The sequence below is a fragment of the Artemia franciscana genome, chromosome 2, assembly GCF_032884065.1.
Source record: "Artemia franciscana chromosome 2, ASM3288406v1, whole genome shotgun sequence".
Classification (NCBI taxonomy): Eukaryota; Metazoa; Arthropoda; class Branchiopoda; order Anostraca; family Artemiidae; genus Artemia; species Artemia franciscana.
The window spans coordinates 49532878-49560331 of NC_088864.1; the positions used below are offsets into that span (position 1 = coordinate 49532878).

General features: G+C 35.7%; 1 protein-coding gene across 1 annotated transcript in view; it reads left to right on the top strand.

The window, feature by feature from the left end:
• The first annotated feature begins 340 nt into the window (after nucleotides 1–340).
• LOC136043145 (myogenic-determination protein-like) overlaps nucleotides 341–27454 on the top strand; it is a 33828-nt gene continuing 6714 nt past the window's right edge. The window contains exons 1-3 of the mRNA XM_065728082.1: nucleotides 341–708; nucleotides 5727–5903; nucleotides 20965–21037. Of these exons, the coding sequence (XP_065584154.1) occupies nucleotides 346–708; nucleotides 5727–5903; nucleotides 20965–21037 (613 nt within the window). The 5' untranslated portion in view covers nucleotides 341–345. The remainder of the gene's footprint in view (nucleotides 709–5726; nucleotides 5904–20964; nucleotides 21038–27454) is intronic.

Here is a 27454-nt window from a genome sequence, read left to right on the forward strand (position 1 = left end):
AAATTGACTTTTCACTTGGTCTATTTTAAATTTGTAGTTCTATATTCAAAGGCGAACTAAAAGTGATTCCTTGGTAAGAAAATCTTTCTTTATTCTTGTTTCAATTTTCTGTCAAAAGAGCTTGGACAGCCTAAGCTCATCACTTTTCCAACGATCATACACATGGATACCATTATATCCCATCAATTCCATCTCATTCCTTTTATATTCCTTAGAACAATGAAGTTGATTGAATCGCTTGTCTCCAATTAGCTTAAACCAACTCAGGGAGGGGCTAATCCATCATTTGCCACACCTTTCTCCTTCCAGAGTTTTGGAAAAGTTTTCCAGCAGTAGTTGACCAACATGAACGATAGAAACAATTGTTGTTACAGTTTCAATCCTTACGAACGACCCGATTATTATTATTATTATAAATTTAGAGATATAGACCAAACTAAAGCAGAGCCCATGGACGCAGATACGACATACTGGCATTACCCTTATAGATACTATCCTAGATCTCCCACGGATGGTGGAATTGATACATGTAGCACAACGACAGAGTCAGATGATGAAAGTGGACATATTTTATTACCTAATTCTAGTGAAGGTAATCACGGACGAAGACAGTGTCTATTATGGGCGTGTAAAGCGTGCAAAAGAAAAACAATAACTGTTGACAGAAGAAAAGCAGCAACAATGAGAGAGCGAAGACGGCTGAGAAAGGTAAGTTCCAGTATTATGTGCTGGCATCGTCTGGTTGACTTTGCTTTGAATATGGAGGGGGGTTTTATCCATAATTTTAATTTCTTTTTGGGGCCAAGTGGTAGTGTAAGGATTTCTTCGGATCTTGGAAACTAGCTGAGTTGCGGGAATGAATCCAGGCCTAAAATACACACCGGGAAGATATTTCTTTACCCTTTTCTTGTCTCTAGGACATCGATGTTAATAATTTGCCTTATTTTTGGGTTTTTATTCTTGGCGGCACTAATTGGTGAAAATGCAATTTCTATAATTTTAGCAGGATTTTAATCCTGCGGATCAAGGGCACAATCTTGGGAGGGGGCAGTATCATAAGGGGCAATGAACCTTGGGGGGCAATGCGCAAAGGGCGCCAATAATTGACCAAAATGACAAATTTTAAAAAAAGAGGAAAAAACTGAAAAAGAAACAAAGAATGAGGGCACCACAAAAAATTTTAGGGGGCCCTGGCCCCCTATATCCACCAGCGAGCCATGTCACCACTGTCTTCCCTAAATAAAAAAAAAATAGACTGTCAAATCTTTAAGGTATTATAATAAATTGGGATTAAGCAATCCCAATTTGGTATGAGGCTGAAAACCAAAGGTTTTCAACCTCAAATGAAAACCAAAGGTTTTGGTATGAGACAAAAACCCAAGATATGAGGCTAAAAACACTTTCATTGAGTCTCATTTGAGCAGTATATCTATTTCCCAAGGTCTCATTTTTTATAACGCAAGGATTTTAAAGATAATGAAAGGTCATTGTCCTTTAGAGGTAGAGGCAGGTACTTAAAAATATATTCCCAGGGAACTATTGAGGCTCTTGGTTCATTCCTGAGAATGAACCTTTTTTCGCTTGATAGATTCGTAGAGATGTATTTATAATTGCCCAAGAACTAATCCAAGAAGGAGCCCTCGTCATGGTTCCACCACTATGGAGAAGGAGGGTATCTTACGAAGGACATTCGAAAGTGCTATAATATTATTATTTTTTCTAATTTTATTTGTTCCAAGAATTCTCAGTTACGCACAATTCTATTGTAATTAAAGCAAAATAATATGGTATGCTATTGCTCGAGCAATATATAAAGCGAGAAATATAATTTGTGGAAGAGAAAAACGTCAACTGTCGAATAGAAAAACGATAGAACAAGTGACGGCCATTGAGAAAGGTGAGTTTTACAATCTACTTATTACAAACTTCTTAAACGTAAAAAAGTTTACCAAGTCTTTTTTTCATTATCTTTACGGTCATTACCCATAGCTTTAAAGATAGATTTTCTTGTAATCATAAAAGTATGATATGGTCGTTGTCAAACCGTTTGTGATAACGAACTGTCGAAAAAGTAGCCGAAACTCTAAATCCCAGAATTTTGATAGCAATAGATATGTCAAAAGAATTGGCTTTTTATGCTGATTCTAAATATATTAGGTTCACAAGGTTTAATGTTATCCATCGACAGCTAAGAACCTGAGAAAATTTGCATGATTGTCAGAAGAGGCAGAAAATACCCTCTATAAGTCAAACATTCTTAACAAAAATCGCACCGTTAGATCCAGCATATCAGAGAACCATACTTTAGTGGTTTCAAGCTCCGATTTGCAAAAATGTGGAATTTCATGTTTTTTGGCAGAAGAAAGATCAGAGATGCGTGTTATTTGTTTGTTTGGTTTGTTTTTTGTTTTGTTTTATTGTTATTCTTAGGGTTGATCGTATCCAACCAATGGTCTTAAAAGATCGGGAGATAGCTTATTTGGACAGAAAGCAAAAATTATAGTGTTCTTTTTAAGTGACAAAAATAATGGAGGACACTTAGCCCCCCTTCCACACTAATTTTCACCCAAAGACGCCTGATCAAAGTTTTAAGATAGCATAGTCGAAAGGTCCAGTAGCTATACTTTTGGTGATGAAATGACTCACCGTACTCCCCGGAGAAAGAGCTGTAAATTACGCTATTTCCCCTTTTTTTTACCTGTATTATTTGTTATTTGGAAGTTTTTGGGGTAATTTTCTGCAGGGAAGGGGGTATTTCACACGGGAGGATTTTCTGTGGGAAGGATATTTCCCGGGAGAATTTTTTAGGAGATATATTACACTGGGAGGGGGGAAGGAAGTGGACTTTCGGGTATGATTTGAATTAATGTCAGAAATTAAATAAAAAAACAAGTTTTTTTAAACTGAAAGTAGGGAACATCATGAAGCTTAAAACAAACAGAAATTATTCCATATATTTGGCGTGCTGCAACGCCCTCAGCCCTTGCTCTTATGCTAAAGTTTGACTTTGTGTCCTGATTCTTTAGGAGTTACTACTCAGACACAAAAGCTCTTGGCGTAAGAGCATTTGTTACGCCAAATGACTTTGGCGTAAGAAGGAAGGTTAAGGACGTGACAGCCCTTATATTATACAAAATAATTTCTGTTCGTTTTAAGTTTTAATGTTGCTCCTTACTTTCAGCTTAAAAAACTTTTTTGTTATTTAATAAAGACTGTGAGACAATAAAAGGGGTTGTCACTGATCATTACAAGGGAAGAGTTGGACAGTTTCAGTGATATAATAAGGTGCAACTATACTTACTTGTACTTGTGGCGGGAATCAGGCGTTTCCACCTCGCCCGGCATCGATGATCTTAGAGACCTTCTTGGACCATGTTATTCGATCTTGTGTAATATCAGCTCTTGGATACGCTAAGGAATGATTAATAATGAAAAATACAATAAAGAATAAAGACAATAATAAAATAAAGAAATAATAAGTAAAATTAATTGAGCTGAAGGTCTCTATAAATGACTATTCACTGTCATTACTGATAAAGTGATCAAAATCCAAAAACGTGTCAAAATGAAAACGAAGAGAAGAGACACGGACGATTAGAAGATCTGCGAAAACGACAATTAGTGTGTGTCAAAAATTAAAATAAAGATCAAAGACACACGCGGTTAGAAAACATGCGACACCGAGCATTTGAGCGAGTCAAAACTGAAAATGAAGAGCAAACACACAAGCGTGACAAGTGTACTCGAGGGTTGGGTGTACGGATGAGAGGAAAATCCTCAAACAATGCGATTGAAGACATTTAAATTTTTTAAAGAGTTTAAGGAGTAACAATGCAGCATTTGCCCGTTTTAAAATATCATTAATATGGCAATCCCATTTTAAGTCGCTTTAGATGGCCACACCCAGTAATTTTATTGTGGTGACTGACATTTCAGGGGGATTGGGCAGGAGAAAGAAGGGGGAGCTTTAAGAAAATTAATAGTTAAAACCATTGACTTTCAAGGGTTAATTCTCACATCATTAGTAAGTAAAAGATTCGTCTGACATCGATTCCAAGACGTTCATTGAGCTACTTTAAAAATTTTTGCAACATGTCTCTAAGACAGTGAGATCATTAAATTCCATAAATTTCCATCTATCCGGGAAATCGACAACAAGGTTGTTTATCGTTACAAAATCAAATTGGGCCTAAGAGGGTTCCCTGGGGCACACCATTATAAATTGGGAGAGGATCAGAATATACATTCAGGCATTAGACGACTTGCGTTCTATTAGAGAGGAAAGACGCAATTATTCTAATTAAATAGGGATCAACTTCGAAGTCATTGGATAGTTTCTCTACTAATGTACCTGTTGTGGCTAATTAAATCAGAAGCTTTTTGCAAGTCCACAGTAACAACATTGAGCCAGGTATTCAATTTTTCAAATGTGTCAAACAGTTCGTGGTGACGAATTGGAGGAAGCGACCCGGCTCAATAGTAACCGAAACAAAAAAAAAACGGAATTCTGACACCAATAGATGCATTAAAAGAATTTGATTTTGTTTTCAAATATATAAGTTTCATTAAGTTTAGTCTAACCCATCAAAATTTATAAGCTGGAGAAAATTCGCCTTATTTTCGAAAAGAGGGGGAAACACCCCCCTAAAAGTAATAGAATTTGAATGAAAATCACACCATCAGATTCAACGTATCAGAGAACCCTGCTGAATATGTTTCAAGTTCCTATCTACGAAAATGTGGACTATTGTATTTTTGTCAGAAGAAAAATCACGGATGCGTGTTTATTTGTTGTTTTATTTTTATTTTTTCTTTGTTTTTTTTGTTTTTCCCCAGGGGGGATCGTGTCGACCCAGTAGTCCTAGAATACCACAAGAGGGCTAATTCAAAAGAGAATCGAGTGTTCTAGTTCCCTTTTTAAGTGGCCAAAAACGGAGGGCAACTAGGGGCAACAAGGCCCCCTGCTACCCACATTTTTTCCGGAAGTCACCCGATCTAAATTTTGAGATAGCCATTTTGTTCAGCATAGTCGAAAAATCTAATAGCTATGTATTTGAGGATGAATTAATCCCCCTCGGTCCCCGGGGGAAGGTCTGCAAGTTATGAACTTTGCCAATTGTTTACCTATAGTATTGGTTATTGGGAAGTATGCAGACGCTTTCAGGGGTATTTTTTTCGGGTGGAAGAGAGGATTACGTGGGAGGATTTTTCCATGTAGGAAGGGACATTTCTATGAAGTGGGCACCAGGTTTCCCAGCATTACAAAAAAACGATCATAAATTAAATAAAAAGACAAGTATATTCAACTGAAAGTAAGGAGCAAGATTAAACATAAGACAAACAGAAATTATTACGCATATGAAAAGGATTGCCCCCTCATCAACACCTCGCTCTTTACGCTAAAGTTTTTTAATACTTGTTAAAAAAGCTTCTTATAATTCTATTTAAACTAGCCTTGTGTTTCAGGAGTTGTTCTTAAAGAATCGGGACAAAATTGGAACTTTAGCGTAAAGAGCGAGGTGTTGACAACGGGGCAACCCCCTTCATATAAGTAATAATTATATTCCCTTTAAATTTTTTAATTTTTTTTCTGTTAAGGTCATCTTTTTATATATTAAAATATTATGAATGTACAAGATATTTATGGGGAGGGGGTAATTGAACCATCTTCCAAGCTCTTCCCTGGGTATTCCACTGCTTTTACTCAAGACAGTTCTTATTATCAGGTTAATGAAGCATTTGAAGTGCTGAAAAGACGAACTTGCAGTAATCCTACGCAGCGATTACCTAAAGTCGAAATTCTGCGTATGGCAATAGACTATATTGAATCACTGGAGGACATTCTTGCTGAAGACTCAGACAGTGGTGACCTTAAAGAAAATTCATGTGGTCTATCAAGGGTGGTAAGTATTTTAAGATAATTTTTGTCAACACAATACCGAGGGCTGTATACCATTTACAGAAACCAAAGATTCACTTTATGTAAAAAAAAAAGAAGAACAAAAAGGTACTTGGCAAGATTGAGCTGGACCGAAAATTATTTTATTTTGTCTTCTATATAGCTTCGTTGATTAATTTAATTTTAAGGCATATTTTACTGAAAATTCTTTGAGTAAGCATCCCTAACTTGATCTATTTATATTAGAAAGAGTAAGAAAAGTGATCTTTTAGTCTAATTTATCTTATTCTAAAAGTAACCATCAATAAAAAGTAGACTTAGTTGTAGCAGTATTTCATAGCCGTCTTTCCTGATTTCAATACTTTCTTGTGAGCTAGAAAGAAAAAAACCTAAAGCGGTATTTCAAATCTTTCTAACCTTCCAATAAAACATAAAAGATTTTATGAAAATAATGTCTGTTAATGCATTAAACGTTTAATTCAATTGATGGATAAGCTATGGATCAAAATGGGGAATGTTTCTTCCCATTTTGGCGAGGGAGGTTTTCAAACAGTTCTTGGTAACGAACCGTAGTGAGGAGCGATCCGGCTCAAAAGTAAACGAAACTTTAAAAAACGGGATTTTGATACTAATAGATACATCAAAAGAATCGTATTTTTATGCTGATTTAAAATATATAAGTTTAATCAAATTTATTCTTACTTATCAGAAGTTACGAGCCTGAGAAAATTTGCCTTATTTTGGAAAATAGGGCAAAACACCCCTTAAAAGTCATAGAATCCTAACGAAAATCACACCATCGCATTCACCATATCAGAGGATTCTACTGTAGAATTTTCAAGCTCTTACCTACAAAAATGTGGAATTTCGTATTTTTTGCCAGAATCACGGACCGATCACGGATGCGTGTTTATTTGTTTTTTTGTTTTTTCTTTTCCCCAGGGGTGATCGTATCGACCCAGTGGTCCTAGAATGTTGCGAGAGGGCTCATTCTAACTGAAATTAAAAGTTCTAGTGCCCTTTTAAAGTGACCAAAAATATTGGAGGGCACCTACGCCCCCTCCCACGCTCATATTTTTCCCAAAGTCAACGGGTCAAAATTGTGAGATAGCCATTTTGTTCAGCATAGTCGAAAAACCAAATAATTATGTCTTTGGGGACGACTTACTCCCTCAAAGTCCCCGGGGAAGGGGCTACAATTTAAAAACTTTGACCAGTGTTTACATATAGTAATGGTTATTGGGAAGTATACAGACGTTTTCTGGGGAATTTTTTTCTTGGGTAAGGAGGGGGGTTGAGGGGAGTGGGTTACATGGGAGGATCTTTCCATGAATGGATTTTCCATGGGAGAAAAGAATTTCCATGAAAGGGGTGCAGGATTTTCTAATATTTTTTAAAACAAAAAAACAATGGAAAGATAAACATGAAAAGTTTTTTCAACTAAAAGTCAGGAGCAGCATTAAAACAAAACGAACGGAAATTATTACGCATATGAGAGGTTCATCTCCTCTTAAATACCTGCTCTTTACGCTAAAGTATTTTTAGTTATTTCAACTATTTCCTCTACGGCCTTTGTGATTCAGGGGTCATTCTTAAAGAATTGGGACACAATTTAAGCTTTAGTGTAAAGAGCAAGGTATTAAAGAGGAGGCAAACCCCCTTAGATACGTAATAAAAATATACGAATATAGAAGTTCGTTACAGCAGTTAATTCGGAAGTTACGTATGTTTTTTATTAATATAAACGTTCGTAAGAAATTAAAAGTTCTAGTTGCCTTTTTAAGTAAACAAAAGATTTAAGGGCATCTAAGCCTCTTCCCCAACTCCTTTTTTCTTAAAAATCCTCCGATAAAAACTAAGAAAAAGCCATATAGCAAAAAAAAAAAAATGTAAATTTCGTTCTAAGTATTCATGTGCGGAGAGTATTCATGTGCAAAATCAAAACACGCATTAATTCAAAAACGTTCAGAAATTAAATAAAAAAAACAAGTTTTTTTTTTAACTGAAAGTAAGGAGCGGCATTAAACCTTAAAACGAACAGAAATTGCTCCGTATATGAAAGGGACTGTTCCCTCCTCAACGCCCCAGTCTTTACGCTAAAGTTTTTTTTACTGTTTTAAAAAGTGGATTTGAGAGAAAAAGTCACACTTTAGCGCAAAGAGCGGGGCGTTAAGGAGGAACAGCCCCTGTTGTAATGGGTACCCAGAGAAAACAGAAGAAGGTAAACAGGAAGAGAATGTGAAAGCACAGGGTGGCTGCTCCCTCCATTGCAGCTCCTGGCTGAAAGGTCCAAAAACGAAGACCAGCACCGCCGGTAAGGACTTAAAGTCCAATTCTGCATTCTTTTCTTTTTTACCCTCTACTGAACCAACAGTATTAAAAAATTTAATCAAGTCAAATTCAACGAGCTTTCACCATTTAAATTAAATTCAGAACATATATTTCGATGATTTAAGGGAAAAATAATATGTTAACTTCTGAAACAATTATACTATTTTATATTAACTATGCAAATTAATTTTACTTAAAGAGAATATGGAAAAGAAAAAAAATGCTATTTTGTAATCACCTCTAATGAAACTATTGACGCAATAAACGAGCAGAAAAAAATCAGTCTGAATCCCCCTTTAATTAGTTTGCATGAAATGCTCATATTTCTTCTTTCATTCAGATTTGAATGTCACACAACAAAAGTTGTTACGAAAAACTGTCTCATTGGATTTGATTGAGGATTTTTCGGGAGTATCACTTTACACATCCATGTGTCTTTTCACTGGAATCTTCCCACGTTTTTGTCTCTCGGCACTTGTGAATAAAACTAAGCTTAATACGTCCCCTTTTGGGGAATGGTCAAACGTGGTGCTTTCTTGTAATGTTTGCTAAAACGCAGAGCACTTGATGAGCATGCGCTTATGAACAATTATTGGCCCACCCTTTCAAAGTATAATCTCTGTGTTTGGGTAGTTTAAGGTGCAGAAAGAAAGTAAGTAAGAAGTAAGAAAGTAAGTAAGTAAGAAAGTAAGTGAGTAAGTAAGAAGAAGTAAGAAGTAAGAAAGGTGCAGAAACGAACTGTTGTGTAAGATATGTTAAATTCGTAACAACATTTTGGATAGCCTTTAGTCTTTACTATATCCGTTTGTCTATCAAGTTGTTAATATCAGTCTTGAGTTTGGATAAGCTTAAATATTTAACCTCTCCTGCCATAGAAGAACAGGTATGAATTGTTATGACTGGACTGTTAAGAAACGGTAAAATAAAGGCGGTTTTTCGGTATCTAGGTCAGAGTATTTTGGATCTATAGCTAGCTAATACCAGTCATAATAAATTTAGTTAGACTGTTTGAAGTTGGAGATGTCGAATGCTAATCCGGTGCTCAGAAAGATCACTAAAGTAATGAAAAGATGATATTGAGGCGTTATCCACTCCCCTCTACCTGGTGCACATATCGGAATGCACTGTGTGCCGCATACTGGGAACGAATCATTGACTACATAATACTAGTAAATTTAAATAATTAACATCCAAAATTTGATTATACAGGCCTGCTATGTTCATTGACATCTATGCGAAATGAACGTCTTATATCTTAAATAGCAAAACTCTTCCAAAGATGGCTAATATAATGGATTAGCTTCAATACTGGAAGATAAAATGCTGCGCTATTACCACCGTCACCGAAGATTAATAAGAAATATACATTAAGTTATACAAATAGTATTAAATGTTATGTTTCGAAAACTCTCTTGTTTTGATTCCTCTTCTTGTTGTGGACTTACATCATTGTGCAGAAATAATACCAAATTAAAACGAAAAAAAAGTAACAATTCTAAAACTCTCTATTTTTTACTGTTAAAAGTGTCCTTAAATAGTTTACTTTTACTATGCCAAAATTCCTATATAATTTTGTGTTTTCAGTAAAGCGCTAGTTTTCTGTAATCCTACAAAAATAGGGAAATATCACCAGTTGGTTGGTTTGCACAAGTTTTTTCGATATATGTTAGATAGGCTGTAAAGTAATAATTTTTGCTCGTCTTAAATTTCGACTTTGCTCTTTACTTCCCTCGAAATTTTTTTTTTTTTTTAAAGTAATCGTATGAATGGCCATATGCACCTTCGCCATCTGAAAAGAAGACGAATTTCCCATATGCATACGGCATTGCAGGGAGTGTCTTTTAAAATTAAGTGTCAACCCAATGATACAATAATAAATCTTTGCAAAAACCACAGTAAAAGAAATTAGAGAAATAAAAAAAAAGTTAGAGAGCTATATAAGCTGTGTAAAATTGAGAGATAGACACACAAAGGACGGACTTGAGATACACCCTAAGATCTGGACGAAAATTCGGAAGCAGAATAGGCAATACCAGAAGCACCGTCTAAGGAAAAACCGATATTCACCAATGACGGACAATGCTTAACCCCTTAAAATATTCTGATCAATCAAGTTTCTATATTAGGCTCTTAGAAAGATGTAAATTTCAAGGGTTAGATTTATTCTAACCCTTCGACGGATTCCCTTATGTCGTTTAACAATTAGTATCGTGTTTCCTTCAGAGCATGCGCTTGTTTATTGTTCGCTGATCGAATAAGGTCGACCCAGGGAGTAAATTGAGTCAACAACTATAATTTGACTCCAATTGCATTTTGTTCGAAATTTTCTAATTGTTGATGAGCCTGTGTAGACTGGAACTAAATTAGGAAATGATTACTAATGAGGAATGAACTTAATCAGCTTTAATTTGAAAAGTTCAAATTTTTGTGGGGATGAAGGGCCGAACTCTGAAAATAAATTGCATTTAGCCATGATATGCTCAAAAAGTGCAACCTAATATGTATTTATATGAATTTCGGAAGAGGGCTCTGGAGCCATAGAGACTCCAGAGCCCGGAGCCTGTGACGCTATTACTCGCAAATTCAATAGGAACCGAGTGAATTATTCCCGACAATAAGTATAAAAAGCTTTCGTCAAATGAAACTGAAGAGGTGGATTAAAACTTAAAAATGAAAAGCAGTTATTCCACATGTGAGGGATGTTCTCTCCCCTTAGCCCTTGCTCTGTAGTCTAAACCTTTATAGTGTTTTATTACAAGGCATGAGCCCCGGAGGGAGGGGGCCGTGCCCCCTGGAAATTTGGGACTATGAATTGGAGAAAGCCATTTAGCAAAAAAAAAAAAAATATGCAAATTTCGTTTTAATTATTCATCTGCGGAGAGCCACAATCAAAACATGCATTGATTCTAAAACGTTCAGAAATTAAATAAAAAAAACAAGTTTTTTTAACGGAAAGTAAGGAGCGGCATTAAAACTTAAAACGAACAGAAATTACTTCGTATATGAAAGGGGCTGCTTCCTCCTCAACGCCCCGCTCTTTATGCTAAAGTTTCTTACTGTTTTAAAAAGTAGAGTTAAGAGTCAAACTTTAGCGTAAAGAGCGGGGTGTTGAGGAGGAAGCAGCCCGTTTCTTATACGAAGCAATTTCTGATCGTTTTAAGTTTTAATGCCGCTCCTTACTTTCCGTTAAAAAACTTGTTTTTTTTATTCGAAAAAGGATGATCATGGGTGCGTGTGTATATGTTTCTTTTTTTTCCGGGTGTGATTGCATTGTGCCAGTTCTCTTAAAACATTTTGCAAAGGATATTTTGGACAGAAATTAAAAGTTCTAGTTCCCTTTTAAAGTGGGAAAAAAAGATTGTAACACAGCAAATTACTGTGTTCTGCTGTTTTTGTTGTAAAACAAGAATTTTAGCCCAAAGTGGGGCAAAATCAACCTACGGAAAATTTTGAGAATACCAATCGATTTAACGCTATCAAAAACTCTACATTGAACTTCTCAGTTTCTAAAGAAGTAATACTATTAATTGGCACAATCGTTCCTGAAGATGTATGCAGTGGTCTTAGCAATGACAGCGGTTAAGTGTGACCTGAAACGTGGGCGCTCCGATATACATGGGAGGATTTCTTGGATATTTTCTAGAGTCTACAGATTTTTCTAGGTACATGTCTGACTAGGCATATTTTAGAGAGCAAACTGTACCAAAAATGTAGTTCTATCTGGCTTTTTAGGGCTATTATGAAAGAAAGATTGAAATGGCTATGCCAAGTTCTGTGGATTAAGAAGCAAATATTGCCAAAGATCGTTCAACCATCTAGGACCAAACAAAAAGTTGGTCGTCCCCGAATAGAGTGGGAGCAGGTGGTTTGAGCCTCCTAAAGAAGGAGGCTTTGAATACATTGGGCTGGAGAAGGAGTGAGTGTAGCTGTATTGGCTTCTGGTGGCTTAGTGCTGAATGGAGTTGGTAGTAGTAAAAGTATACTGTATATAGTCCATAAAACTTAAATTGTTAACATATATGTTTATTCTAAAGATTCATTTAACTAAGTTGATTCATTTGAGGCTTTATTGAAAAATTTACGGTGATGCAATATTGCGCATGAGCTATCAAAAAGTTCGTGGGCACGAAGTGTAAGTAAGGAGTGACGTGGCTCAAAAGTAACCGAAACTCTAAAAAACAAAATTTTGATATCAATCTATATATCAAAGGAATTTGCTTATTATTTTGATTCCAAATATATAAGATTCACTAAGCTTAGTGTTACCCATTAACATCTACGAGCCTGAGAAAATTTGTCTGATTTTCTAAAGAGGGGAAAACTCTCCCTAAAATGAAGGAATCTTAATGAAAATCACACCATCAGATTCAGCACACTCGAAAACTCTATTGTAGATGTTTCAAGTTCCCTTCCGAAAAAATTGGAATTCTTTAATTTTTTTTTTAGTATTATTATTATTCATTAATACGTGTTTATTTGTTCTTTTTTTTCAGAGATGATCGTTTTTGTCCTAGAATATTGAGAAAGGGCTCATCGGAACGGAAATAAAAATTTCTAGCACCATACTTAAGTGACCAAAAATATTTGAAGGCAACTAGCTACCCTTCCACCCCCTTTATTTCCAAGAAATAAACACGCATCCGTGATCTGCCTTCTGGCAAAAAATACGAAATTCCACATTTTTGTAGATAGGAGCTTTAAACTTCTACAATAGGGTTCTCTGATACGCTGAATCTGATGGTGTGATTTTCGTTAAGATTCTATGACTTTTATGGGGTGTTTCCCCTATTTTCTAAAATAAGGCAAATTTTCTCAGGCTCGTAACTATTGATGGGTAAGACTAAACTTGATGAGACTTATATATTTAAAATCTGTATTAAAATGCAATTCTTTTGATGTAGCTATTGGTATCAAAATTCCAATTTTCAAAATTTCGGTTACTATTGAGCCGGGTCGCTCCTTACTACAGTTCTTTACCACGAATTGTTTGAAAAAAATATATAATTTATTTTTATTTACAGAAAGCGGTCTGAAACCTCTGCAATAGTGACCTCTGATATGCTGAACATAATAGCTTAATTTTCAACAAGATCACTTTCTTTTTCGGTGCTAGTTTTGTTGCAAAAAGGAGTAATCCTTTTTGAAAACCTGACAAATTTCCTCAGCGCCGTAACTTTTGTTAAGTAACTTCCACGTTATTGAATTTTTAATATTTGGAAGCACCTTAAAGTGAATCTTTTGATGCACACGTTGTTCTCGAAATCCCCCCTTTTTGGAGGCTCTCTAATTACTCTCCAAGAAATTCTTTTCTTACATACAGTTTATTATCACGAACGGTTTGACAAACTCTCTATTACTGATAGAAGAGCAAAAAACACATCGGGAAGGAAAAGTTAATAATTCTAACTTATAATACTTACTCTTTAGTTATAAGATAAAATGAAAAAAAACAAGTTTTTTAACTGAAAGTAAGGAGCGACATTAAAACTTAAAACGAACAGAAATTACTTCGTATATTAAAGGGGCTTTACCTTCCTCAACACCCCACTCTTTACATTAAAGTTTGACTCTTTCTCTCAACTTTACTTTTATAAAACAGTAAAAATTTTAGCGTAAAGAGCGGGGCGTTGAAAAGGGAAAAGCCCCTTTAATATACAGACTAATTCCTGCTCGTCTTGAACTTTAATATGGCTCCTTCCTTTCAGTCAAATTTTTTTTTTTCATTTTATTTCTGAACTTTTTTGAATTGTCCCGGTTCTTTAAGAATGACCCCTAAATCGCATAGGCCGTAGAATAAATATTTGAAATTACTAAAAATACTTTAGTGTAAACAGCGAGGTATTTATGAAGAGATGAACCTCACATATGCGTAATAATTTCTGTTCGTTTTAAGTTTTAATGCTGCTCCTTATTTTCAGTTGAAAAAACTTTTTCATATTTCATTTTTCTTTTTTTTTTGTTCTAAATAGTGCTAGAATATCCTGTCCCCCTTCACGGAAATTATCTTCTCCCATGACAAATTCCTTCATGGAACGATACTCCCGCATAGCCCCTTTCCCACAACCCCCCTCCCGCATAGCCCCTTTCCCACAACCCCCCTCCCAACCAAAAAAGCCCCCCTGAAAATATATTTTTACACTTCCCAATAACCATTACTATACGTAAACACCTGTCAAATTTCGTAACTTGCAGCCTCTCCCCTTTGGAGTGTGAAGGAGTAAGTCGCCCCCAAAGACATTGTTATTAGGTTTTTTCACTATGCTGAACAAAACATTTCCATCCTTGATCCATGTAGTCAGTAGAACAAGCCATAGTTATTCTTTTTAATGTAATAGAGCACATATGATGGACCTGTATTCACAGGCCCTTAAAATTTGAGTAGGTCACACAGAGGTCGAAACTGGAGACAGAAGCTTTTTTTCCGATATGCGGCTCAAGAATCATTACTCGTTCTCCAGCCAATTTACTCCCATAATCTTTTTTAATAGGCTTGTTCTTACAAACCACATGTTGCTTCACAGAGGCATAACACTAGAATTTTATGCTCGCAACCATGAAATCAGATCGGATAATTTTTTGTCTTTTTGACAATATGTAACCGACTCTCTTAATAGCTTGTCTCGTAGGGCTCAGAGAGAGATGATGTTTTGCTGCTAAGGGTCAATGAGATGTCGCAGGAGATGTGGCTTAGAGATGGTCTTTTGTCTGGAGGTTTCTAGACAAAGACTGGAGGTCTAAAAGGTTTTTACTAAGTTTACTTTAAAATAAACTGCATAGCCCTTTATATTTTTCTGGTATTTTAAAGCCGAGAGTAATCAATATATTTTTCTCAATTTCTTCAGTTACTGAAATCAGAACTAATTAGTATATGAAAGCTTAAAAAGGCATCGGTTTATTCAAGATTAGGTACTACCATAGTTTAAATCTGTTATTAAAAAGAGAAGGACAAAGACCCTTCGAAGTCATGTTGGTTCTAGTTGCTGTTGTTGGGTTTCAGTTGTTGGGTCTTTTTTTACAGGGATAAGTAGCAAACTTGTCACCCAACCTTGTTGAGGTGGGGATCGAACCCTGGACCATATTGCCTAGCAGAACATCAATCCACTGTGCTATGATAAGGTTAATTAAAATAATTAATGTTAATTAATGTAATTAAAACTAAACAAATGTTTTGAATTTTGTCTTTGACCTTTTTGTTTATTTGTGAAGACTATTTTCACAAGAAAATCTGCGTTTAGTAAATCCTTTTTAAAATTTGTTGGGAGCTTTGGTCTTTTAGATACGCGATAAAAAAAAGTAAATAAAAATAAATGACGAAGTGATTTTAAATGATTGTTTCCGAAAAACTAGGAATGACAGATCTGATCAAATTAGAATTCAGAAATTAAGACACCAATTTAACCCGAAACAACCGAGGCAAAATGATTCAAGATTTGATCAAGCCTATGTCCCTAAAAACACTATACAATTGCAAATGAAATTAGAGAATTTGAAAAGGTAGTTAGACATGAAGGGTAAAAACTATTGACGAAAATTGCTTCCCAAGTAACATTTGAACGAACTCATTTTTACTCATTTCTTTGTTAGAGTTTGGTATTTAAAATGTATAACTTTCCGTCTGTTTGCAACTGATGGAACTAAAAATTGCTTAAAATTGCAAAGCACTACCTCGATTAAGAGCACTGGTGGTTTCATTCCCAGGACAGGCAACGACCAGGGAAAAATATTACGGATCAGCTGATCATCCAAAATAGATAAGTATAATGTAGATCTATTTTCAATCCATTGACGTGATCGATCGGCCCAACGGGAAGTAAGAGAATTAATCTGCATCAGTTTTTATTTCTAAGCATTAATGTTTTAAAATGCCTTTAATATCATGATGCATGTCAACTGATCCCCAATAAAAGTGTAGAAGTACTTACTGTTGAAATGAAATTCACCCCCCCCCTCCTAGCCCGTTTATCAATGGAATATATTGGTCTTTTATTTTGATCAATAAATGTAAAATGCATCTACGAAGTTGTACAGATTTGCAAACAATGGCGTTGTAAACGCACTCAACTTTATTTGACTTCGCCACAATTTTGGGCTCTAGCTCAAAATGTAGCCAATGATCACTTCGACTATGTCAAGGAAGATTGATACGACATTGAGACTGTATCTGAAAATAATAAAACAATTTTTGAAATTAAAAATTCCCATCCATGGGGGTATGTTGGCGGAGGTCCCTAAACCAGGTGACATTACTTTTTTATTTTCATTTATTCGCCTGCTTTATGTTGCTTCGACAAGCTATTTAAAATATGGAGTTAAATATACCTTTTTTGCACTGATTTTAGTAATCAGATTTTGTAGAGCCCCGTTGCTCGGACCTGCTGCAAAAGAACTGCTCGTTTTACAGCCTTTCAAATTGTTATCTTGCATAAATTGGGTATAAATAGCGACGAAGATCACATTGCCCTTCCATGACAAACACCAAAAACAAGAAGAATAAGATGGAATTCTTTTCGCAAGACAGTGGGAAACTAATTAAAAGGAATATTTCGGCCCTATGTCCAAGGGCCGTCCTCAGCAAGACATAAATATATAAGAAGAGAAATCAATACAACTAAAATGAGAACTTTTTCAAAACAATATCTCACCTCAGCAAAGTTCAACCAGGACTGATAAATAAATTGTGATAAAACGGGACAATTCATTGAAATGAAAGAGAATGATTAAAAACACGTTTTAGTGCTAATCTTGCTTTTTTCGCTGCTGATTTCGTACGTCTATTCGTGACAGGTTCTGTGTTAATATCAATTGTTTTTTTTTGTAATATTTTGTAAGATCGTTTTGATTAGATTTGTGTATAGAGCATTTAGTGAATATTTTCCCAAGTTCCTATTTAAGCAAATACTATTAGTAGTCTTAAGTCAGACTTTGATTAAATCAAACTTAAATCAGTTGAAATCAGACTTAAGATTAATAGTCATATTTGCTTAAATAGGGACTTAGGAGAGTATTCATTAAGTACTCCATACACAAATCTAATTAACAAGAGCTAAGAGCTCATATGGCACTTGTGACGAGGCGAGAAGAGCTAAGAGCCAAGAGATCATTTGGTATGAGCTCTAACAAAATTCTATGAATCAATAGATTGATTTAAAAAGGAAAATAAGAGGCTTAATGCCGGTCAGGATTTAAAATAAGAGCTCCGAGTCAAGATGTCCTTTTAAATATCAAAATTCATTAAGATCCGATCACCCACTCGTAAGTTATAAATACCTAATTTTTTCTAATTTTTCCTCTCCCTTTAGCCCCCCAGATGGTCGAATCTGGGAAAATGACTTTATCAAGTTAAATTGTACAGCTCCCTGACACGCCTACCAATTTTCATCGTCCTAGCACGTCCAGAAGCACCAAACTCGCAGTCACTGAACCCCTCCCCCCAACTCCCCCAAAGAGAGTGAATCCAGTACGATTCTGTCAATCACGTATCAATGACATTTGTTTATTCTATCCACCAAGCTTCATCCCGATTCCTCCACTCCAAGGGTTTTTCCAAGATTTCCCCCTCCAACTCCCCCCAATGTCAAAAGATCTGGTCGGGATTTGAAATAAGAGCTCTGAGACATGAATTCCTTCTAAAAATCAAATTTCATTAAGATCCGATCATCTATTCGTAAGATAAAAATACCACAATTTTCACGTTTTCCAAAAATTCCGGTTTCCCCCTCCAACTCCCCCCAATGTCACAGGATCTGGTCGGAATTTAAAATTGGAACTTTAAAGCACAAGATCCTTCTAAATATCAAATTTCATTAAGATCTGGTCACCCTTTCGTAAGTTACAAATACCTTAATTTTCAAAATTACCCCCCCCCCCCCAATTCCACCAAAGAGAGCAGATCTGGTCTGGTTATGTCAGTCACGTATCTTAGACAGGTTTCTATTCTTTCCATCCAGTTTCATCCTGATCTCACCGCTTTAAGTATTTTCTAAGATTTACGGTGCCCCCAACTGCCCCCCCCCCAATTAAGCTTGATCCGGTTGAGATTTAAAATAAGAGATCTGAGTTACGAGGTGCTTCTAAATATGAAGTTTCATGAAGATCCGATCACTCCTTCGTAAGTTAAAAATACGTCATTTTTTCTTATTTTTCAGAATTAACCCCCCCACCCCAATAGAGCGGATCCGTTCCAATTGTGTAAATCACGTAAGACTTCTGATTATTTTCCCCACCAAGTTTCATCCCAATCCCTCCAATCTAAGCGTTTTCCATGATTTTAGGTTCCCCCACCCCAAACTTCCCCCAATGTCACCAGATCCGGTCAGGATTTAAAATAATTGCTTTGAGACACGATATCCTTCTAAATATCAAATTTCATTGAGATCCGATCACTCGTTCGTAAGTTAAAAATACCTCATTTTTTCAAATTTTTCAGAAATAACCACCCCCCCCCGCCAACTACCCCAAAGAGAGCGGATCCGTTCCGTTTATGTCAATCATGTATCTAGGACTTGTGCTTATTTTTCCCACCAAGTTTCATCCCGATCTCTCCACTCTAAGTGTTTTCCAAGTTTTAGGTTTTCCCCTCCCAACTCCCCCCCAATGTCACCAGATCCGGTCGTGTTTAAAATAAGAGCTCTGAGCCACGATATCCTTCTAAATATCAAATTTTATTGAGATCCAATCACTCGTTCGTAAGTTAAAAATACCTCATTTTTCAAATTTTTCAGAAATAACCCCCCCCCACCAACTACCCCAAAGAGAGCGGATCCGTTCCGTTTATGTCAATCATGTATCTAGGACTTGTGTTTATTTTTCCCACCAAGTTTCATCCCGATCCCTCCACTCTATGTGTTTTCCAAGTTTTAGGCTCCCCCTCCCAACTCCCCTCCAATGTCACCAGATCCGGTCAAGCTTTAAAATAAGAGCTCTAAGACACGATATCCTTCTAAACATCAAATTTCATTGAGATCCGATCATCCGTTCGTAAATTAAAAATACCTCATTTTTCCTAATTTTTCAGAACTACCCCCCCCCCCCCCCAACTGCCCCAAAGAGAGCGGATCCGTTCCGATTATGTCAATCATGTATCTGGGACTTGTGCTTATTTTTCCCATCAAGTTTCATCCCGATCCCTCCACTCCATTCCAAACATCAAATTTCATTAAGATCCCATCACCCGCTCATAAGTTAAAAATACTTCATTTTTTCTATTTTTTACGAATTAACCGGCCCCCCATTCCCCCCCCCCAGATGGTCAAATTGGGAAAACAACTATTTCTAATTTAAGCTGGTCATGTCCCTGATACGCCTGCCAAATTTCATCGTCCTAGCTTACCTAGAAGTGCCTAAAGTAGCAAAACCGGGACCGACAGACCGACAGACAGACCGACAGAATTGGCGATTGCTATATGTCACTTGGTTAATACAAAGTGCCATAAAAACGACCTTACAAAATATTATAAAAAACCAGTGAATATTAACATGTGACCAACCTGTCACAAATAGACCTGCGAGATCAGCAGCCAAAAAAGCAAGATTAGCACTAAAAACGTATTTTTAATCATTCTTTTTCATTTCTATGAATTGCCTCATTTCATCACAATTTATTTACCAGTCCTGGTTGAACTTCTCTGAGGTAAGGATGCTGGGACTGTTTTGAATTTTTTGTTCATTTTAGTTGTATTTATTGTATCTTGTTGTAAGTTTTTCTTCTTATATAATGTCTTGGTGAGAACGGCCCTTGGACATAGGGCCAAATTATTCAGTATAATTGGTTTCCCACTGTCTTGTGAAAATAATTCCCAATTGTTCTTCTTGTTTTTGGTGTTTGAAATTGGGTATAAGTAAAGTTTTCAAACAGTTCGTGGTAACGAACTGTAGTAAGGAGCGATCCGGCTCAATAGTAACCAAAACTCTAAAAAATTGAATTTTGATATAAATAGCTACATCAAAAGAATCGCATTTTAATGCTGATTTTAAATATATAAGTTTCATCAAGTTTAGTCTTAGCCATCAAAAGTTACGAGCCTGAGAAAATTTGCCTTATTTAGGAAAATAGGTGGAAACACCCCCTAAAAGTCGTAGGATCTTAACGAAAATGACACCATCAGATTATGAAATATGAAATGGGTTGTCCCCTCCACAGTCCCACGCTCTTTACGCTAAAGTTTTTAGTTGTTTTAAAAAGTAGAATTGTGGCAAAGAGTCAAACTTTAGCGTAAAGAGCGTGGGACTGCGGAGGGGACAACCCATTTCATATACGGAGTAATTTCTGTTCGTTTTAAGTTTTAATGTCGCTCCTTACTTTCAGTTAAAAAAACTAGTTTTTTTTTATTTAATTTAGTCAGGGAAAGACTGTCGAGAAGCTCAATATTTCATTTTCATCCCAACTCTGAAAAAAATTGAGCAAATTACTTCACTAGCACCTCATCTAAGGAAGTAAGAGCAAGGAGGGCAAGGTCATCTTCATAAACATGGAGCTCAAAAGATCTCCCGTTTGTCTTTAACCGTTATAATAAGAAAAATGTTCTTTTTAGTTCCTTGTTTATTATGCGTAATAATATTATAAGCAGCACCATTACGCATAATAATGTTTACAAACCTCTTACTGAGAAATAGGATCTAGAATGTTTTTTTTTTATTTCTGACTGATTCCCCAGCTTTTTTAACCATATGCATCCACGATCCTAGTTGTTTGTCCCTCGACCTTTTTTTTCTCATTTGAATTTTATTTATTACAGTCATCTTCAACTGGATCTTTACTACAACCTGGCTTCCACAATACAGATGGTAGGAGCTATGCACCACTTATAGGTAACTGTCTCTCTTATTCTCTCCTTTCTCTCTCTCTAGGGAACTCATCACCCTCCCAACTCATCGGTATGGTGGTCTCTCCTATCTTCTCTTTTTGTTTGACAAAAAAAGTGGTAAATAATCTAGTTCAATTATTTGTATATTACATTATTTATGATTCAGTGACTAACCAAGAAACCTGTCGGACACCAAATACATAATAGATAAACAAAATAGCGTTTAACTCTTTTGTGAAGACCAAAGAAAAAATAGTTTGTTTACTATTTTACCTTTTAACCTATTTAACCTATTTTTCTTGTCCTATCGCTGGAAAGAAAGCTTTGCTTTTGGAAAAAGTAATTACTACATTTATTTTTCACTATTTTCTAATTTGATGTCATTGCTGATAAATAACTTTAATAAATTTTCGCTTAAACTTGATGTTTGTAGTGTATATATTCTAATATCTGTCTAAAGTATTTGCATTTTTCCGCAACTCAAGCGAGCACAATCAAGAAAATACTCTTCAAGGAAAATCAGGAATTGGGCGGGGAGGGTAAGGAGCCGAGCTATATGTTCTTTGGACCTCATAAAATAGTATACACTAAAGTTTTTTTTTTTATATATGTCTGCTGTCTAACAGCTTCTTTGGCTAGTTCATATATAATGTAGTGTATCCATCTTTTAACCACCAAAATTTACCACCTTTTAATTGAATATATAAAAAATAAGTAAAAGAAAAGAGAAAATAAACACAATATTAATGAATGATACCTGACAAAGGTCATCCTCTCTTAAATTTATGGCCATCCCTGCAGGAGTCTCTGTTGGTCTCTGCAAATGGAGTTTAAAGTCTCAACTTTCCGATATCCATAAATTAGGTGGTATTTGATCTCAACAATTAGAAACCATAGAACCGGAACATAATTCGACCCATGCTGCTGGAGATATTTATTGAAATGAGTTAAGGAAAGAATTTGAAAGTCTAGGTTCTAGGGATTTAAAAGTCTAGGCCCCATCTTTTCTAACCATGCTATCGTTTTCAAGATAGTAACAATGGCAGATTTTTTACGCTATTGTTTTTTTTAACCAACTTTTAAATTTTCTGTTGCTTTTAGCCAAGGTTCGCAGAGGTTGCTGCAACAATGATAAAGATCTGCATTGGTCTTGAATTATTGGTTGTATTAGATTTGAACCCTCCAGGGGTGTCAATTGGGAGGGGAAAGGAATTTAGAATTCCCATCATAGACTTTTGTCCCTCCTATCCTAGATTTTGAAAAATACTTCTTACGATTTTTTGCCAATATTAGTATTTTCATTGAAAAAATAAAAAGAAAACAAATTGGCCCATAGGGTTTCGAAAAATAAATTGTGCCCCTTCTAATTTTCCGGGACTTGACACCACTGTTGCCTTCTCTCCAGATTATTGTGAATGACATAAAAATACCTAATTTTCAGCCATATAGTGCCTAGAAATTTATCATCTTTTAAGGTTGATCGTGTTTCCAAATGGCTATGTTTCGAGCCTTTTCAAAATAAAATAAAAAAAAACAAGTTTTTTGAAATGAAAGTAAGGAGTGACAATAAAACTTAAAACGAACAGAAATTACTCCGTATATGAAATGGGTTGTCCCCTCCACAATCCCTCGCTCTTTACGCTAAAGCTTTTAATTGTTTTAAAAAGTAGAATTGTGGCAAAAAGTCAAACTTTAGCGTAAAGAGCGAGGGATTGTGGAGGGGACAACCCATTTCATATACGGAGTAATTTCTGTTCGTTTTAAGTTTTAATGTCGCTCCTTACTTTCAGCTAAAAAAATTAGTTTTTTTTTTATTTAATTTCTGAACGTTTTTGAATTAATGCATGTTTGGTTTTGGCTCTCCGCACATAAATTATTAAAATGAAATTTGCATATTAATTACTTTTTTGGCTACATGGCTTTCTCTTAGTTTTGATCAGATGATTTTGAGAAATAAGGGGTGAGGAAGGAGGCCTAGTTGCCCTGTAATTTTTCGGTTACTTAAAAAGGCAACTAGAACTTTTAATTTTAACGAACGTTTTTATTAGTAAAAAATATGCGTAACTTAAGAATTAACTTACGTAACAAACTTTCATAACCTTATATTTTTATTATGTATACGAGGGGGTTTGTACCCTCGTTAATACCTCGCTCTTTACACTAAATCGTAAGTTTTGTCCCAATTCTTTAAGAATGACCCCTGAATCAGAAAGGCCGTAGAATAAATAGTTGAAATTACTAAAAATACTTTAGCATAAAGAGCAAGGTATTTATCTCCTCCTAAATACCTCGCTCTTTATGCTAAAGTATTTTTAGAACCCCTCATATGCGTAATAATCTCTGTTCGTTTTAAGTTTCAATGCTACTTCTTCCTTTCATTTGAAAAAAACGTTTTCATGTTTATTTTTCATTGTTTTCTTATAGTAATGCTAGAGAATCCTGCGCCCTTTTCATTGAATTTTTCTTCCCCCATGACAGATTCCTCCAAGGAAAGATCCTCCAACATAGCCCCCTCTCCTCAGCCCCACCCCCAAATAAAATAAAATCCCCCTGAAAACGTCTGTACACTTCCCAATAACCATTACTATATGTAAACACTGGTCAAAGTTTGTAACTTGCAGCCCCTCCCCCAGGGATTGTGGGGGAGTAAGTCATCCCCAAAGACATAGTTATTATGGTTTTCGACTATGTGGAACAAAATGGCTATCTCAAAATTTTGATCCGTTGACTTTGGGAAAAAATGAGCGTGGGAGGGGGCCTAGATGCCCTCCAATTTTTTGGTCACTTAAAAAGGGCACTAGAACTTTTCATTTCCGTTAGAATGAGCCCTCTTGTGACATTCTAGGACCACTTGGTCGATACAATGACCCCTGGGAAAAAAAAAAAAACAAACAAAAAAACAAACAAATAAACACGCACCCGTGATTTGTCTTCTGGCAAAAAATACAAAATTCCACATTTTTGTAGATAAGAGCTTGAAACTTCTACAGTAGGGTTCTCTGATACGCTGAATCTGATGGTGTCATTTTCGTTAAGATCCTACGATTTTTAGGGGGTGTTTCCCCCTATTTTCATAAATAAGGCAAATTTTCTCAGGCTCGTAACTTTTGATGGGTAGGACTAAACTTGGTGAAACTTATATATTTAAAATCAGCATTAAAATGCGATTCTTTTGATGTAGCTATTGATATCAAAATTCAATTCTTTAGAGTTTTGGTTACTATTGAGCCGGGTCGCTCCTTACTACAGTTCGTTACCACGAACTGTTTGATAGCTAAGTTTGATGAACTTTTATTGAATCAAATAAAAAAAACAAGTTTTTTGAAATGAAAGTAAGGAGTGACAATAAAACTTAAAACGAACAGAAATTACTCCGTATATGAAAGGGGCTTTTCCTCATCGACACCCCGCTCTTTACGCTAAAGTTTTTTATTGTTTTAAAAAGTAGAGTTGCGAGAAAGAATCAAACTTTAGCGCAAGAAGCGGGGTGTCGAGGTGGAAAAGCTCCTTTCATATACGGAGTAATTTCTGTTCGTTTTAAGCTTTAATGTCGCTCCTTACTTTCACTTCAAAAAACTTGTTTTTTTTATTTAATTTCTGAAAGTTTTTGAATTAATGCATGTCTGATTTTGGCTCTCCGTACATAAATTATTAAAATGAAATTTGCATATAAATTCTTTTTTTGGCTAAATGGCTTTCTCTTAGTTTTGATCAGACGATTTTGAGAAATAAGGGGTGGGGAAGGAGGCCTAGTTGCCCTCCAATTTTTCGGTTACTTAAAAAGGCAACTAGAACTTTTAATTTTTAACGAACGTTTTTATTAGTAAAAAATATATGTAACTTAAGAATTAACTTACGTAACAAACTTTTATATTCTTATATTTCTTATTATGTATATAAGGGGTCTTGTCCCCTCGTTAGTACCTCGCCTTTTACACTAAATCTTAAGTTTTGTCCCAATTCTTTAAGAATGACCCCTGAATCAGAAAGGCCGTAGAATAAATAGTTGAAATTACTAAAAATACTTTAGCATAAACAGCAAGGTATTTATCTCCTCCTAAATACCTCGCTCTTTATGCTAAAGTATTTTTAGAACCCCTCATATGCGTAATAATCTCTGTTCGTTTTAAGTTTTAACGCTACTCCTTACTTTCAGTTGAAAAAACTTTTTCGTGTTTATTTTTTCATTTTTTTTATAGTAATGCTAGAAAATCCCGCGCCCTTTTCATTGAATTTCTCTTCCCCCATGACATATTCCTCCAAGAGAAGATCCTCCCACATAGCCAAAGTTTGTAACTTATGGACAAAGTTTGTAACTTGCACCCCTCACCCAGGGACTGTGGGGGAGTGAGTCATTCCAAAGACATAGTTAATATGGTTTTCGACTATGCGGAACAAAATTTGGATCCGTTGACTTTGGGAAAAAATGAGCGTGGGAGGGGGCCTAGGTGCCCTCCTATTTTTTGGTCACTTAAAAAGGGCACTAGAACTTTTCCTTTCCGTTAGAATGAGCCTTCTTGCAAGATTCTAGGACCACTTGGTCGGTACGATGACCCCTAGGAAAAAAAAAACAACAAAAAACAAAAAAACAAATAATCACGCACCTGTGATCTGTCTTCTGGCAACAAATACGAAATTCCACATTTTTGTAGATAGGAGCTTGAAATTTTTGCTATAGGGTTCTCTGATACGCTGAATGCGATGGTGTGATTTTCGTTAAGATTCGTTGGCTTTTAGGGGGTGTTTCCCCCTATTTTCCAAAATAAGACAAATTTTCTCAGGCTCGTAACTTTTGATGACAAAGATTAAATTTGATGAAACTTATATTTTTAGAACCAGCATAAAAATTCGATTCTTTTGATGTATCTTTTAGCATCAAAAAATTCCGTTTTTTAGAGTTTCGTTTACTTTTTCGTTTTCGTTCGTTACCACGAACTGTTTGATTTGATAATGCAGAGACTGCTCTCATTTTAGATGTAGTGAATGTACATGATCTTATTTGGTAAAGCACAACTTTAAAGACACTTGCCGGATTGTGGTTGAAGGGGTAGCTACACCCTAACAAATAGTGAACCTCAGTCCGTAGTAACCAAAGATTAAATAAAATATATTTTCACTAATCTCATTGATATAAAAAAAAATTTCAACTGAAACCGATTCGTAAATTGTAACCATTGTTCAAGTTCAGCTTAATAGCACATAACTACGAAAATAAAATTTAAAGAATTATGGGTAAGAACTTAAACGTCACCAAAATGATGAAAATCCATCGTTTTAATTACCATAGCACCTGGCCAAAGGTATGGACTCCAGTCCCCCATCTTGTAAACTAAAGAATATTGCATTTTGGAACGGGTAGTATTAGTGTGTCTTCTTTTTTTGCCAGCGCTAGTAGGCTACTGGAAGGTCGCAAATGTATAAGAGCCCTTTTGAAACAGAATCCTTACATCTCGTACCCAAGTAAAGCAGAAATAGAAATTGCAGCCCAATGAAGTGTCTTTTCTGTAACGTTGTGTCGGAAAATGGCGGTACTGCCCCGATGAAGGCCAACTTGTCGTCGAATGGAAATTCCGAGATAGCCAATCAATTCAAATTATTGAATATTAATGTTTTTCATTTTATAAATTTTTAAGATTTACTGAGGCGTGACAGTGACTCTAAGGTCATATTCGCTTAACTATTTGATAAGCAAATATGCTATACTTTCATATGCGTTGAAGGAGTTTCTTGGGCACGTATTATTCTAGTGAGTAAGCCCCTCCCACACCTCCTGTTTTACAAACAATTAAACAAATTTTTCACTTTGTGCGTAAAATCCTCAACAACAAAAGTGAATCTACGGCTCCCTCATCACCAATTCTCAACAGTCAGTTAAAACATTATTTCTTTGAATTAAGAGAAGTTATGAGGTAAATAGTCTCTGCCGCCCCTTCAAAATTACCTTGAATTATCTTACAGGGAAAAAAACACAGTAAAATTAAAGCCTAAAAATGAGTCTTTGGACACCCATCTCAGAGCGGGCGTCACCACTTCCCACTTAGTAGCTAGTAAGTTATTGTACTTTATTGAAGGAAATAGAAAATGAGTCCTGTCCGAAGGGTTGACCGCTTTTAAAAATCGTGTAAAGTAGGCGAACCGTACAAAGTTTGCCATACGTAGCGCGAGTAGGCATGACATGGTGAAAGCCCACCTCACGTGACGAGATTGCGCTTAGACGTGTATCAGGTGATGAAGCTTCATTGTAATGAAGCTTTCAAGTTAATGTCTGTGGTAACTGTTTTTCTTATTCAGATTACATATACGTTTTAGGACAAAATAGACTACATATATATTTCGGGATAAAATTAAATGGGACAAAAATGTTGGGACGTTTTCATTACTCGGCAGTTCATTTTCAAAACTGGGAACTTTATGCACGAAA